The following is a 15,700-nucleotide window of genomic DNA, read 5'->3' as shown; positions in this document are numbered from 1 at the left end:
GCAAAAAGGTCAAAACTTGTTTGTTGAAATAACAATTGATTTTTTTTAAAAGTGCACTTAATAAAAATCTACTGCAACCAAGTATTTTTCAACGATATATTTTTAAACCAATTTAGCACAATAAACTGTCACATTTCATTTCTGCATTTTTAAAACCAATTAAAAAATTTAATTAAAATTTTTGTTGTATTTATGGTTTAAAACTTACTTAAAATAACACCATTTGTTTTTAACACAATTTTATATTCATGTTTTATACGTCATGATTTTATTAAATTTTATTTCATACTTGTATTCAGATTTTTGTCTTGTTTCATTAGTGGTTATTAAATGTACCATACCCAGGAGAATTGTCTTTTTACAAAGCGGTGGATTCGCATATTAACATGTTTTGTGTGACAACTGTGAGTACAGCCTTCAAAAAAAAATTAGGTGAGGAGTAAATATCTGCGTAGTGGTTGGGCTAAGAGCGTATGTCTGCGAATTCCAAGTCCAGAGTTCGAACCCCGGGCAGTTGGATCTCGTTTGTTGGAGGCAGCAACCCATCTGCTCTCCTATGGTTGAGATTTCAGTTTTCAGATGTTTTTTTCAGGTTTTCATTAGTGGCCCCGGGAAAAAATCAACTAACTGTTGCTTTGGGGTCATCCATATTTTGACGATTTTTACCTCCCCCCTCCCCTCGGTCACACGTCGTCACAAAAAGCCAGACACCCCCCTTCTTAAATGACGTCACACCTCAGCCTACAACCCCCCCCCCCCCCCCTCAAGATTGCAGTTGAATTTTTTTTTAAACATCGATATTTTTCCAAACTCTTGTCCGAAATCTGTCAAAATAGAGTATTTTAATCAATTCCTATTACAATTTATTAAAACAGTTTTCTAAAACGCGAAATAACGTCTAAAATTCGTTTTCTAACATTTCTTTTTACTTTCTCGTATATACGTAGTATAGAGAAAGTATTGTAATCGTGCAAAAAAAAAAATCGAGATTTTTACAAATCTCGACGTTTTACACCTCACTGATACGGAAAAACATAATTTTGCAATCTTGTCCGTATGTCTGTGTGTGTGTGTGTGTGTCTGTGTGTCTGTCTGTGTGTGTGTGTGTGTAAACACGATAACTTGAGTACCGTTACAGCTAGGTTGATGAAATTTCATATATAAGTATTGTATCAAAATCGTAGATCCGTATCAACTTTTGAGCGATTTCCGATAACCGGAAGTGGTACTTTTTCTACTTTGAATTTTTCAAAAACCTATAACTTGAGAACTATTTCAGATAGATAAATGAAATTTCACATGTAAGTAAAAAATCTAATTCTCTTCGTTCTGTCAAATTTTGAGTAATTTCTATTGACGGGAAGTAGTAATTTACGCTATTTCCGATTTCTCAAAATCGCATCTAAATTTATAAAGTACTAATAATATTGCGCACCATTATGAACATCTTTATTCGGCGTTCGCTTGGTGTGCAATACTTTTTTCTATGAGATTCTATTTTATTTTTAAAAGTTAAGTATTTAAAATGGATAAAAAATCATAACTATATCCCGAGTTCCCATCCCCTGTTGTTTTATATAAGAATATTCGAGAAAGTTTAGGGGAGATTACTCCCGGTTTATTTTTATAATGAAAAAAGTGTGACGTCGCACCATCTGAACCCCCCCTCCCCCTCATCACACATCGTCACAAAATTACCGACCCCCCCCCCCCCTCCGAGTGTGACGTCATTTATGGACGACCCCTTTGTAGCTTGTTCTTGGTTGGAGAAAAACTACAAAAGCAAATCGAGATAAAAAGCAGGTTGAATCGGAAAAGACGTCCCTTTAGGCGAATAACATGTTGACATATAATTATTAATTGTGTTGAAAGAAATTCCCTCCAATATAATAATTAAGAACGAAGAAGAAGATGCACAAAAGGAATGAAATTCCCTGAACCAACGGCATTCCATTGAACGAATGTAATTCAACCTAACGATTCAACTCGCATACCCGAACGATATAGTTAACATCACTGACGTGAATCAGCAATTTGAGTAGTGTGAAAAAAAAACCGGGAGTGATCTCCCCTAAACTTTCTCGAATATTCTTATATAAAACAACAGGGGATGGGAACTCGGGAAATAGACCTGAATTTTAATCCATTTTAAATACTTAAACTTTTAAAAATAGAATAGAATCTCATAGAAAAAAAGAATTGCGCACCAAGCGAACGCCAAATAAAGATGTTCATAATAGTGCGCAATATTATTAGTACTTTATAAATTTAAATGCGTTTTTTGAGAAATCGGAAATAGCGTAATTTAGTACTTCCGGTCAACGGAAATTAACCAAAATTTGACAGAATGTAGACAATTAGGTCTTTTACTTACAGGTGAAATTTCATTTATCGATCTGAAATAGTACTCAAGTTATAGGCTTTTGAATAATTCAAAGTAGAAAAAGTACCACTTCCGGTTATCGGAAATCGCTCAAACATTGATGAGGATCTACGATTTTGATAAAATACTTATATGTGAAATTTCATCAACCTAGCTATAACGGTACTCAAGTTATCGTGTTTACACATAGACAGACAGACACACAGACATACGGACAAGATTGCAAAATTATGTTTTTCCGTATCAGTGAGGTGTAAAACGTCGAGATTTGTAAAAATCTCGATTTTTTTAGCACGATTACAAGACTTTCTCTATACTTCGTATATACGAGAAAGTAAAAATATTAGAATGTAAAGTTTATCACGCTAGTATCATCTGCTTCCAACAATGACGTCATAAGTAATGAGGGAGAGGCAGTAGAGCGATAGGAAGGAGGAGGACCCCCCCCCCCCCCAACCTAGCGACGTCACTGAGAACAGAATCACCGACCTTCATTGCTTCTTCCAGAATTTTTTCTCAGGGAGGGGGACTTGAAATTTCAGGGGGGGGGGGGGAGGAAGGGTGGGGGGGGGGGGTGAGCGGGAACTGTCAAAATCATTTATATTTATGTTCTATATAAAATTCAGTTCGTTTGGGGAAGAAATGCCTGGAAGAAGCTCTGCCTACCTTGTCAGCTATTTCCGGCTGATTCTAACGGCGATGTTAGGTTTTTAAGCTTCCACAAAGGATGAATCAAGGGGAATGACTCTGTAATCACCACTAGCCCCTGCTAACTCTGAGTAAAAACACTTGGAATGATTGTCTGTATAATGTGGTCTTTGTATACATTTGGGTGTTTGTATAAATGAATTTCTTTATACATTTGGTGTATGTATAAATGAATTTCTTTATAAATTTGGTGTATATATAAATGAATTTATAAATTTGGTGTATGTATAAATGAATTTATAAATTTGGTGTCTGTATAAATGAACTTCTTTATAAATTTGGTGTATGTATAAATTAATTTATAAATTTGGTGTCTGTATAAATGAATTCGTTTATAAATTTGGTATCTGTATAAATTAGGTGTCTGTATATATGTGTGTTGTAAAAGTAGTATCCCACCATACATCCCAATAACTCAACAGTTCTGTATTTTAATTTATTTAGTGGAATAATGTAACAAACAAACGTTATTAGATCAAACTAACATGATTTATTTTCAATACTACAAACCTATACAAAATTCAGAATAATACGTGCACAAGACAATAATTTAATTTATGTTTTTTAATCCCTCCTGTAAAATGTAATCCTAAATAACTTTATGCTTTAGTGACAGCCTGTGTCTTAAAGTTAAAATTTGGCTATCGTTTATTAAATCTATTTAATGTGTAGAAATCGGAAAACACTTTTATCAATGTAATAACATTTAAAAGAAAATATTAATTTAAAGTATCAATCTAAACACAAGCAAGCATGGATATTTCAAACGTTCAACCCAAACGATTCCTCGTGAACAAATCGGTTTCCTCTAGTTGATAACAGCAGATTACATGTCAGCAAATCCTGATGTTAATGAGAAGATCAAGGCGAAAAATATCAAATTTGTCAGTGGCGTCGTGACAAAACCTTCAGACCCTAAAACAGAAGATAAATTAAGGGTTAGAAGAAAATTGGTATAATATGCTATGCACGTGTATAAAAACTAAGGTACAGATTTTAAAAAATTAGAAGAAATTAATTTTTTGTGACCGAACGAAAGGATATTTTTGAAAACTTTCTTCGGCAATATTGTTCTAAATTATGGCAGAAATCGATTGGTAAAAGTTTCAAGTTGCTAAATGGTCTGGTTGCCGAGATATGGGCCAAAAACTGCATTTTTTCGAGGTATTTTGGCTTTTCCGGGAAATCCAGGAAGGAAACCCGGGAATATTTTTGGCCCACAATCATCCTTGGAACTTGCTTAACAATTTTGCTTTTGAAACTAGTCCTAGATATTGCTTCGTTGAGGAGGAGATACGACTTAAAGCTGCGGGCATCCATCCATCCATCCATCCATCCATCCATACAGAAATGACGGGTTAATAAACGCAATTCTCTAGAATGGAAATTGCGCTAAAAAGAGAATTATAAACTGGTATAAAAATAAAATAATTATGAGCGAGTGTATGTGGAGGTACGAGAATATTTATTGATGGCTGGAGAGCTAGATTGCAAGATACTGTATGTCTAATACTGTGGAAACGTAAATGAGAACAATCGGGGCATGATCAAATTTGAAACGATCGAATTTGAGGACAAGCACACTGAGATCAGCACAAAAGCACTCAACAAATTCACATTGAGATCAGCACAAAAGCACTCAACAAATTCACACTGCGATCAACACAGAAGCACTCAAGAAATTCACATTGAGATCAACACAGAAGCACTCAACAAATTCACATTGAGATCAACACAGAAGCACTCAACAAATTCACATTGAGATCAACACAGAAGCACTCAACAAATTCACATTGAGATCAACACAGAAGCACTCAACAAATTCACATTGAGATCAACACAGAAGCACTCAACAAATTCACATTGAAATCAACACAGAAGCACTCAACAAATTCACATCGAGATCAACAAATTCACACCATGACTAACTTGATAGTGAGAATTCCTTTAAATCAAAAACGGTAGGGCAAATCTCACAGTCTGTCTTTTTATTGTAATAGATATCTACAAGAAAGAAGACATTTTATTTTGACAGGCAATTGTTTAATGTACCACAGAAGTTAAACATGTTCGTCGTGTAATTAGGAAAACGAAAGTTGCATTCTCTCACACTGAGTTTGTGTCAATGCGAGTTTAGCCAACTTAATGTTCCGGACACAAAAAATACATGGGAGCAGGACATTCCCCCCCTGTCAACCCCCTTCCCCATGGGGGTGGGGATATCCGAGGGTAGTTGAGGGGGGGGAGTAATGTCCTTGACCCAATGTATATATATATATATATATATATATATATATATATATATATATATATATATATATATATATATATATATATATATATATATATATATATATATATATATAATCTGTAAGAGAATCGATAAACGCGAAGTAATATATTAATCTGCTAGCATACGTAACACAAATTTCGTTTTCATTAAATGTATCTGAAGAAAGATGTTGATTACACCTGGTTAGATTGTAATCTCAGACCAGGTTAGATTACGAACCATAGCTAAACCTAGGTCACTGTAAGCGATCTTAAGTCAAATATATTAAATCTGCACGTTCAACCAATACAGGTTTCTTGTTATACCAGAATGTATTTTTAAAAATTTAATTGGAATAAAATGACCAAACCATGATAAAATTAACGTTAATGAACGGCAGGTCAATGTTCCATGTGAAGTAGAGTTGACCTGTTTCTGTGACCACGGCATATGGAGGTGGGGTAAGGTACTGATCAGAGATTGATCAGAGGGTCAGGGAACCAAACACAAGACTTTAGGGATAGTCCAGTGGCGTAGTGAGTGGGGGGGGGGGGGGGGGGGGCGGGGGTGCGGACCCTACCGGGTGACACAATTTAGATGTGTGGCACCAAGGCAAAAAATAGCAAAATATATAGAGAAAAATGATAATTCCACTTAATTAAGTGATTAATTCGAGTGTTAAAAAGTCTTTTAAGAGCAAATTTGACAAATTTGACAAATCCCGACAAGGGTGGAGGGGGAGTGGTGCAGATTGAAAATTGAAAGTTTGTCTCCGGGCGCCGGGAAGGGTCGCTACGCCTCTGGGGGGGGGGGGAAGGGGTGACACCATTAAGTGACGCACTGGGTGACACCCGACCTCGCTACGCCACTGGGATAGTCTAGTATCTTTACCTCGACCACACCGTTCCACTTTGTATTTCCAGTAGATTAATTTAGAAAAACAATAACAAACCCTGTCTTACCACAGTACGGCGGTTTTTCACCGGTCTGCAGGTACATCAGGCCCAAAGCTTGGAGTGGACTGGCCAGGTACCCCATGACGTTACAGGATGTGTTGGAACATTGGGAGCAGTGGTGGTCAAGGAACGATTTCTGCGGAGGTTGGTACAGAAGGATTTTATGAGTTGGAGATTGGCTAACAACGACTATAGTGGATCTACCACAGTCAATCTTAAGGGGGAGGGGGGGGGGGGGGTTAAAACAAAATATCTGATATATTATATATGAATGTGAGTGGGTTTAAATTGTTTGTTTTGAATATGACTTAACTAATGCAGTCTATGTGACACCCTTTACGCTTCAGACATTTTTAAAATTTTCTCTGACAGTTTCGACCGACATAAAAATCATGAAAATCTCCCGTTTAAAACATAACATTAAGACATATTTGTACCGAACAACTGTAGCTACTGTCATCATTCTTCAACCCAGGAAAACACGACAACGACGCTCATATTACGTTTTATCTCCCAAAGGTTTAAATGTATGGCATCCTTCATCTAAGGCAGGGGTCTCCAAACTACGGCCCGCGAGGCCCTCTCATCCGGCCCGCGGAGATCATTTTGTTCACGGAAAAAACCGTTTGTTGGTGATGGCTGAGGAAGTTTGCTCAGAAAAATAAAAGACACGCCTGGAAGAAACTGGCCCCCGAACTGAAATTTGATAGTTAATTCGGCCCTCGGACTGAAAAGTTTGGAGACCCCTGATCTAAGGGACGGCGTGGCCAAGCGGTGGAGGGCTAGAGTACTTAAGTCTAGAGTTCGAATTCGTGTTTAAGTCAGTAGTACGACCCCGAGGTAACTGATGAACGCTACTTCGTCTTCTTCATGTGTCTTGGACACAAACGGGAAAAGATGATGATCTTTCATCAGCCCCCTTCCCCCCCGCCCCTTCACTCCACCAAACCATACGACCACCATTTGTTCCAAGCGTTTTTACTTTCTCGTATATACGAAGTATAGAGAAAGTATTGTAATCGTGCACAAAAATCACTTGAAATTTTAACAATTTTCACCGTATTACACATCAGTCCTTCATCACATCCGAAGTATAGAGGACTTATTTTAATCGGGCAAAAAGTATCAATCCAGATTTATCAAAATTAAGAGGTTTTATGCGTAATCTAGTCTAAAAAACTGGGCTTTGCAATTCTGTCCGTATGTCTGTGTGTGTGTGTGTGTCTGTGTGTAAACACGATTACTTGAGTACCGTTACAACTAGGTTGATGACATTTCATATATAAGTTTTTTTTATCAAAATCGTAGATCCGTATCAACTTTTGAGCTATTTCCAATAACCGGAAGTGGTACTTTTTCTACTTTGAATTTTTCAAAAGCCTATAACTTGAGTACTATTTCAGATAGAAATGAAATTTCACATGTAAGTATAAGATCTAATTCTCTACCTTCTGTTAAATTTTGAGTCATTTCCGTTGACCGGAAGTAGTAATTTACGCTATATCCGATTTCTCAAAAAACTAATGTAAATTTTTAAAGTACTAATAATATTGCGCACTATTATGCACTTTTTTAAAATTTGGCGTTCACTTGGTGTGCAATTCTTTTGTCTACGAGATTTTATTCTATTTTTAAAACTTTAAGTATTAAAAATGGATTAGAAATCATGTCTATAGCCCGAGTTCCCATCCCCTGTTATTTTACATAAGAATATTCGAGAAAGTTTAGGGGAGATCACTCCCGGTTTATTTAACACGCGTTTCTTCCTCACGATACCGCAGACATCAGACACGCGTAATTGTCTTTTAAATTTTAGGATACTAACTTTATCCTTTTTTCTCATTACTCATTACAAACACCCGCCTATAGTTTTCTACTACAATTATTCTATAGTATGAATGAGTCCCAAGACTTACGAAGTCCGAGCACTGTTGAGCCATGCAGTGATACGTCGTGTTGATGGAATCGACGTAGTACTCAGCCGCTCTTCTGTGACTACACTCCGGTCCGTCTGGTGAGTACATTAGTATCATGGCATCAATCACGTGTTGTCCAAGTTATACTCACGTGTAAACGTACACATAGAACGCTATAGCTGCCTTGTAAAACTGCAATCGAATTCATTTGTAAGGGCCATATTGTTATTTGATATTGGGATTAACCCTTTTAACGTTTGTTTAATTGTAACTGTTACCCACAGGATTATACCTGATACATGTAGAGGTGAACCCACAGGGAATGTACTTGTAGCGTTACATATGTAGGGATTACATCTATAGGGATTACATTTGTAGGGATTACATCTATAGGGATTACATCTATAGGGATTACATCTATAGGGATTACATTTTTAGGGATTACATTAGTAGGGATTACATCAGTAGGGATTACACATGTAAGGATTACACATGTAGGGATTACATCTACATGGATTACATCTATAGGGATTAAATCTATAGGGATTACATATATAGGGATTACACAACCATAGCTTACTTATAGGGTGATTACATCTATAGGTATTACATCTGTAATGATTACATCTGTAATGATTGCATATTTGGGGATTACATCTATATGGATTACATCTATAGGGATTAAATCTACAGAGATTACATCTGTCGGGATTACATCTATAGGGATTACATATGTAATGATTACATCTGTAATGATTGCATATTTGGGATTACATCTATATGGATTACATCTATAGGGATTAAATCTATAGAGATTACATCTGTCGGGTCTACATCTATAGGAATTACACGAGCAGAGATTACTTATAGGGTGATTACATCTATAGGGATTACATCTGTAATGATTACATCGCTAGAGATAACCCCTGTTACCTATAGGGTACAGGCCCAAATATTTATCGACACACCCGGGCTGTAGATAGGCACCGTTGGGGTAGAAATCCACATGACCCAGGGGATTCAAGATGCCGAGGCCCTTATAGGGAAACGTCAGCCGCACGGCATCCGAGTGCACCACGTCGACAAAGACGGCGTCCGATGGATCCAAGCGTTTGTCGATTGGTTTCCCTTCAAACAGGTAGGCCGCGGGGTCGAGTCCTGTTCGTGAAAGCTACATGTTACACAACACTAAGATAGGACGTTTTGACCTACGTCTCTATTATACATTTTACACAACACTAAGATAGGACGTTTTGACCTACGTCTCTATTATACATTTTACACAACACTAAGATAGTAAGTTTTGACCTACGTCTCTATTATACATTTTACACAACACTAAGATAGGACGTTTTGACCTACGTCTCTTTTATACATTTTACACAACACTAAGATAGGACGTTTTGACCTACGTCTCTATTATACATTTTACACAACACTAAGATAGGACGTTTTGACCTACGTCTCTATTACACATTTTACACAACACCAAGATAGGACGTTTTGATCTACGTCTCTACATTTTACACAACACTAAGATAGGACGTTTTGATCAACGTCTCTACATTTTACACAACACTAAGATAAGACGTTTTGACCTACGTCTCTATTATACATTTTACACAACACTAAGATAGGACGTTTTGACCTACGTCTCTATTACACATTTTACACAACACCAAGATAGTACGTTTTGACCTACGTCTCTATTATACATTTTACACAACACCAAGATAGGACGTTTTGACCTACGTCTCTATTATACTTCTTCTTTGTCTTCGTTCTTGATACAGCCTGCTTTTCTTTTTTGATTTGCTCCCATATCATTTGTCCAATCAAGAACAAACTACGAGGGTTCGAACTCGAGACTTTTCGGTTTAGTAACCATGAGCTTTACCGACTCGATCACGCCGATTCCTTCTACAATACAATGCAGCTATACTTAACATTACCATAAAGCACACACGTAATTTAAGAGAAAAAAAAACATACTCGGGAGAAGTAAAATTTAACTTACGGGGCGAAGTGAGGATGGTATAGGGGGGGTGGTGGTAGTTAATCTGCGGGGGACCTAGGTGGCAGTGAAAGGGATACAATCCTTGACCCAAGATGCCTTTTTAATTGAGAAGTGTCAATCTAATAAACAGTTCATCCAGTAGGAATATAAAAAAAACGTGTACGTTTTTCAGCCGACCTGTAATCCGGGCTATCCTGCCCCCGAGTCGTCTGCCAATGTCTCCTGCTAAATGCGCGCCGAGAGAGTGACCTATAAGGTGAAGGTCATCGAGCCGTAGACCAAATGTTTCCATGCGTAAAATGAGATTGGCCACCATTTGCCCTACGATAAACATATTGTCTACAGCTCGGTCGTAGTGTGGGGGTATCACAGCGTCGGCCCAGTCCAGGATAAACACGTTCATGTCTTCCTGGAGAAGAGATATGAACATCTCAAGAGACGCGTTCAAATATTTACAAACACTGTCTCAAATATTCAAAGACACATAGGAAAAAAACACATGTTTTAATCTCCCTGGGAAAATATGAATGTTTTTAAGAGACAAATGTTCAAATATTCACAGAGAAGTATGAAGGGAACACGTGTTCAAATCCCCCTGGGGAAATATGAACACTTTAAACACATAACTGAACCGAGTCTACAACGACACACACGCTGAAACCTTCCTTGTGTACCCACTGCGTTACGTTCGGCCAACAACGTACAATTTAAGAATTAAGTCCGGGTATGGCGAGCCATATTTCCCAAACATCTGAACTTTTAATGTAAGATGGTTGTAATTTGACATACAGAAAAATCTGCAGGAAAGGAACTTCTGGCAATGGTTTCACCAAAATGTCGCTCTGAAATAAAGCTCAAATCAAAGCTTATTGTTTTGGCGGTATGACTGTTGGAATTATCCTTTACATCCCCCCTCCTCCCCCCCCCCACACACACACTACCCCGCAAGAAGCCAAATATTTGATTATCTTCAATACCATTGTTTATGTTCGTGAATAAAATATCTACATTAAAAAAACTCATTAAAGACGAGCTTTCAGCGGTACCCTACCTTGAGAGGAGCCAACGAAAGACGAGCTACCAGGTTCTTTACCTTGAGAGGAATCAACAAAAGAAGAGCTACCCTACCTTGACAGGAATCAACGAAAGAAGAGCTACCCTACCTTGAGTAGAAACGTCTGCTTCATCACCGGGACCCAAGCCTTGTACATTGTCGTGGCAAAACCGTGAATGATGAAGACTGTCTTGAGCGTCATATCGAAGCCGGTTTTCATGATCGTATCCAGAGTGTATTTGGTTATCACTAAGCTTGTGTTGGTGTGATTTCTAGGAATGGACACCGAGTGGACACATTGAACTACACGTTAGTAAATTTTTCTTTGTTATTACTTGTTACGTTGGAGAGGATTTTCACCAACACAATTATTAATTATGTCATATGGCTATAGACTCAGACCTCAGATTGCTTTTATTTATGTATATGCTTCCATAGACTTTGTTTAAATAAGATCAAACTACAAGGCAGCAGTTGTTTGATTTTTCTAGTTGCCTCCGCTAGATGAATGGCTGACCCAAGCTAACGAGCCTCTCCATGGCGGTTCGCGCAGAATTTATGTGCTTCACCGATCGACAACGCGATTTTTCAAGACTTTATTTGTGAGAATACAACACAATTTAAACATTGATTTACTGTACATTTCGAGGAGACCGTTCTAACTTTTAAACTTTTAAACGTGAATAGATTTATAACAATTTCAGCGGAGTTAAAGATGTTTATTTAGCTTCTAAAATCTCTTAATACATGTAATTGTTAATGTGTTATTTAATCGATATTATGAGATAAGTGTTCCGAAAAATGTAAACTAAGGAGCAGTAGGTCTATACAGGATACATGTAACAGCAGTAGGTCTATACAGGATACATGTAACAGCAGTAGGTCTATACAGGATACATGTAACACACAAAGCAGTAGGTCTATACAGGATACATGTAACAACAGTAGGTCTATACAGGATACATGTAACAAACAGTACCGTAGGTCTATATAGAATACATGTAATATACAGAACAGTAGGTCTATACAGAATACGTGTAACAGCAGTAGGTCTATACAGAATACATGTAACACACAGAACTGTAGGTCTATACAGAATACGTGTAACAGAAGTAGGTCTATACAGGACACATGTAACAGCAGTATACAGGATACATATAACAGCAGTAGGTCTATACAGGATACCTGTAACAACAGTAGGTATACACAGAGACACGCACAGAACACTGGAGCTGGACTGTGTTGTTAATTATAACTTTAAACTGTACATTGTTTAACTTACGTTAAATTCATTGCTTAACTTACAACGGTAAACTGAACAGCGTTTAACTTATAACGTTAAGCTTTACATGTTAACGTATATCGTTAAACTGTCCCTTGTTTAACGTTAAACCAACCTTCTGAAAAGATGTACAAGCGTGTCTCCCACTTGTTGGTACCTTTTGTTCATTCTGGGATGGTCATCTAGGGGCGAATAAAAACTGGCTTAAAGAGTGTGTTGCTTTATCAGCACACATAAACACACCGGCACATACATACACACGTACAAACACATACAGATTTTCTCTCTCTCTCTCTCACACACACACTCACACACACAAATACACACACACTGGCACACAACACATCTGGGGGTAACAAAGAACTGGCTTAAAGAGTGTGCGTTGCTTTACCAGCACACAGAAACACACACACCACACACACACGTACAAACACACACACACACACATACTCATACACAAACACACACCGACACACACATATCTAGGGATGAACAATGAATTGGCTTTAAGAGTGTATGTTGCATTATTAGCACGCAGAAACACACCGGCACTCACACACATATCAGCTAACAGCAACAGAGCAACACACGCCACAACACAACACGCAACTAACACACATAACATACATCACGACACATTACATCATCAAGATACCACAACTTACATCACCACACATTACATCATCAAGATACCACAACTTACATCACCACACATTACATCATCAAGACACACCGACAAGATGCCCACTCGCACACACCAAACACACTGACACGCCAGACACACCAGCACTCAAACACCACCAACTTACAGACAGAAGAACAAATCACCAACACTTACCAACACGCGTACACAACTAAACAACACCAAAACAGAGATGGCATTATACTCATTATACGATAATGTCAGCTAAATCATGTTTTTGATATTGTTAAATACGTCAACTAGATGCTGTCTTTGATGTTGTGCGAAATATGACGTTAAATGATATGGTTTGCTAGATCTAATTATTAATGTTGTTTGAACGATGGCATTAATTAAATTATATGTTTATCTACATCTAGTCATTAATGTCGATTAAGATATGGCATTAATTAAATTATATGATGATCTAGACCTAGTCATTAATGTTGACTGAAAGATGGCATTAATTAAAGTATTTGTTCATTTACATCTAATCATTAATGTTGTCTGAAAGATGGCATTCATTAAGTTATATGGTCATCTAGATCTAGTCATTAATGGTGGTTAAAAGATGGAATTAATTCAATTAAATTGTCACACAGATCATTAATGTTGATTGAAAGATGGCACTAATTGAATTAATTAAATGATAATCTAGACCTAGTCATTAATGTTGACTGAAAGATGGCATTCATGAAACGATGGCCTTAAAAAACCTGGTTACCTGTTCTTACAGTCGAGATACCCAACACAAAGATGACCCACACTACTATGTACATGTAAAACAGCACCGATGCTTCGTACACAACACTGACACGTATCTAACTTGTAATCCAGAAATGTCTTGTGTTGACTTTGTTTACATTTTACTCCTAAAAACTTCACTTCCTGTACGATTTTTGTGAAATGTGTAAACATTCAGCTGCGCGTTAGACTACACGGTGCGCATACAATATAAAATATAAATTAATATAAATGCATGTTAATATAGACAATGTCCATCGGTTTGTTGTAAAATGTCAGCGTAATAAAGTAATAAATGTTCAAATCATATTTTAAAAACTATTTATAAAATAACATTCCTGTACTTTTGTAGTTGTAGCCAAATAGATCTAAAGAATTTTTAAATCTGCCACTTTGAAATAACAAATTCAGTCGTTTTTGTGTATGCATCTTCACGATAAAAACCTTTTTTTAAAAAACATCACTTCTTCAACTTGTAGTCGCAATTACTTGTCAATTCCATAACCCTTCTCTCACTAAATTCGTTTCAGTGTGTAGTCTAACCCTGTGAATCAATTTGGACTCTTATTATTCAGCGTTGTCTTATTTGCTTTCCAGATAAACTATCGATTTTCGATTACACTAGCGATCGATAATGAGTCAATTTTTAAAATGTAGAAATTCGTTCGAAAGGAAGCTGTCCCCACATGTAACTAAAATTATTAGCTTTAAAATATAAGTTGCTTACAATATTTAAAAGACAATTATTTCCCCCTTCTTAGTCCGTAGTCGACGCTCAGGCAAGTTTGCGTTTTTACTTTCTCGTATATACGAAGTATAGAGAAAGTATTGTAATCGTGCACAAAAATCACTTGAAATTTTAACAATTTTCACCGTATTACACCTCAGTCCTTCATCACATCCGAAGTATAGAGGACTTATTTTAATCGGTCAAAAATTACCAATCCAGATTTATCAAAATTAAGAAGTTTTATGCTTAATCCTGTCTGAAAAACTGGGCTTTGCAATTCTGTCCGTATGTCTGTGTGTCTGTCTGTCTGTCCGTGTGTAAACACGATAACTTGAGTACCGTTACAGCTAGGTTGATGAAATTTCATATATAGGTATTTTATCACAATCGTAGATCCGTATCAACTTTTGAGCGATTCCCGATAACCGGAAGTGGTATTTTTTCTACTTAGAATTTTTCAAAAGCCCATAACTTGAGTACTATTTCAGATAGATAAATGAAATTTCACATGTAAGTAAAAGATGTAATTCTCTACCTTCTGTTAAATTTTGAATAATTTCCGTTGACCGGAAGTAGTAATTTACGCTACTTCCGATTTCTCAAAAAACTAATGTAAATTTTTAAAGTACTAATAATATTGCGCACTATTATGCACTTTTTTATTTGGCATTCACTTGGTGTGCAATTATTTTGTCTACGAGATTTTATTCTATTTTTAAAACTTTACGTATTTAAAATTGATTAAAAATCATGTCTATAGCCCGAGTTCCCATCCCCTGTTGTTTTATATAAGAATATTCGAGAAAGTTTAGGGGAGATCACTCCCGGTTTATTTGTATTACTAAACAGTTTAGCAACCAAGGCCCCGCAACGTTTTCTTAGTTCCAGCTCTGTTTTTTAGTACCACAGTTATTGCCCTTTTATCAAAACGACAAATGAATTCCGAAAAAAAAATC

General features: G+C 36.8%; 1 protein-coding gene across 1 annotated transcript; it reads right to left on the bottom strand.

The window, feature by feature from the left end:
• Positions 1-3,574: 3,574 nt before the first annotated feature.
• On the bottom strand, positions 3,575-14,130 carry LOC131953302 (pancreatic lipase-related protein 2-like). Its single transcript, XM_059316435.1, has 9 exons — positions 13,995-14,130; positions 12,704-12,770; positions 11,416-11,578; positions 10,430-10,661; positions 9,169-9,393; positions 8,236-8,330; positions 6,326-6,455; positions 5,021-5,095; positions 3,575-4,006 (listed from the first exon to the last, which is right to left on the bottom strand). Exons 1-9 carry the CDS (start codon positions 14,047-14,049, stop codon positions 3,918-3,920), a joined length of 1,131 nt encoding a protein of 376 aa, XP_059172418.1. The 5' UTR covers positions 14,050-14,130; the 3' UTR covers positions 3,575-3,917.
• Positions 14,131-15,700: the final 1,570 nt, after the last annotated feature.

Source organism: Physella acuta, unplaced genomic scaffold (genome assembly GCF_028476545.2).
Source record: "Physella acuta isolate Inbredline_101_S28 unplaced genomic scaffold, ASM2847654v3 ptg000916l, whole genome shotgun sequence".
In the NCBI taxonomy this organism is placed as follows: domain Eukaryota; kingdom Metazoa; phylum Mollusca; class Gastropoda; family Physidae; genus Physella; species Physella acuta.
This window is presented reverse-complemented; position numbering and strand designations above follow the sequence as displayed.

Bases quoted from the DNA above. Each gene is read 5' to 3' on its own strand.
- LOC131953302 (XM_059316435.1), bottom strand. From the start codon at position 14,049: ATGTACATAGTAGTGTGGGTCATCTTTGTGTTGGGTATCTCGACTGTA. The intron at 11,579-12,703 runs GTTGGTTTAACG...GTCCATTCCTAG, and splicing joins CTTGTACATCTTTTCAGAAG to AAATCACACCAACACAAGCT. The intron at 8,331-9,168 runs GTAACAGGGGTT...TGTACTCACCAG, and splicing joins TTTGGGCCTGTACCCTATAG to ACGGACCGGAGTGTAGTCAC.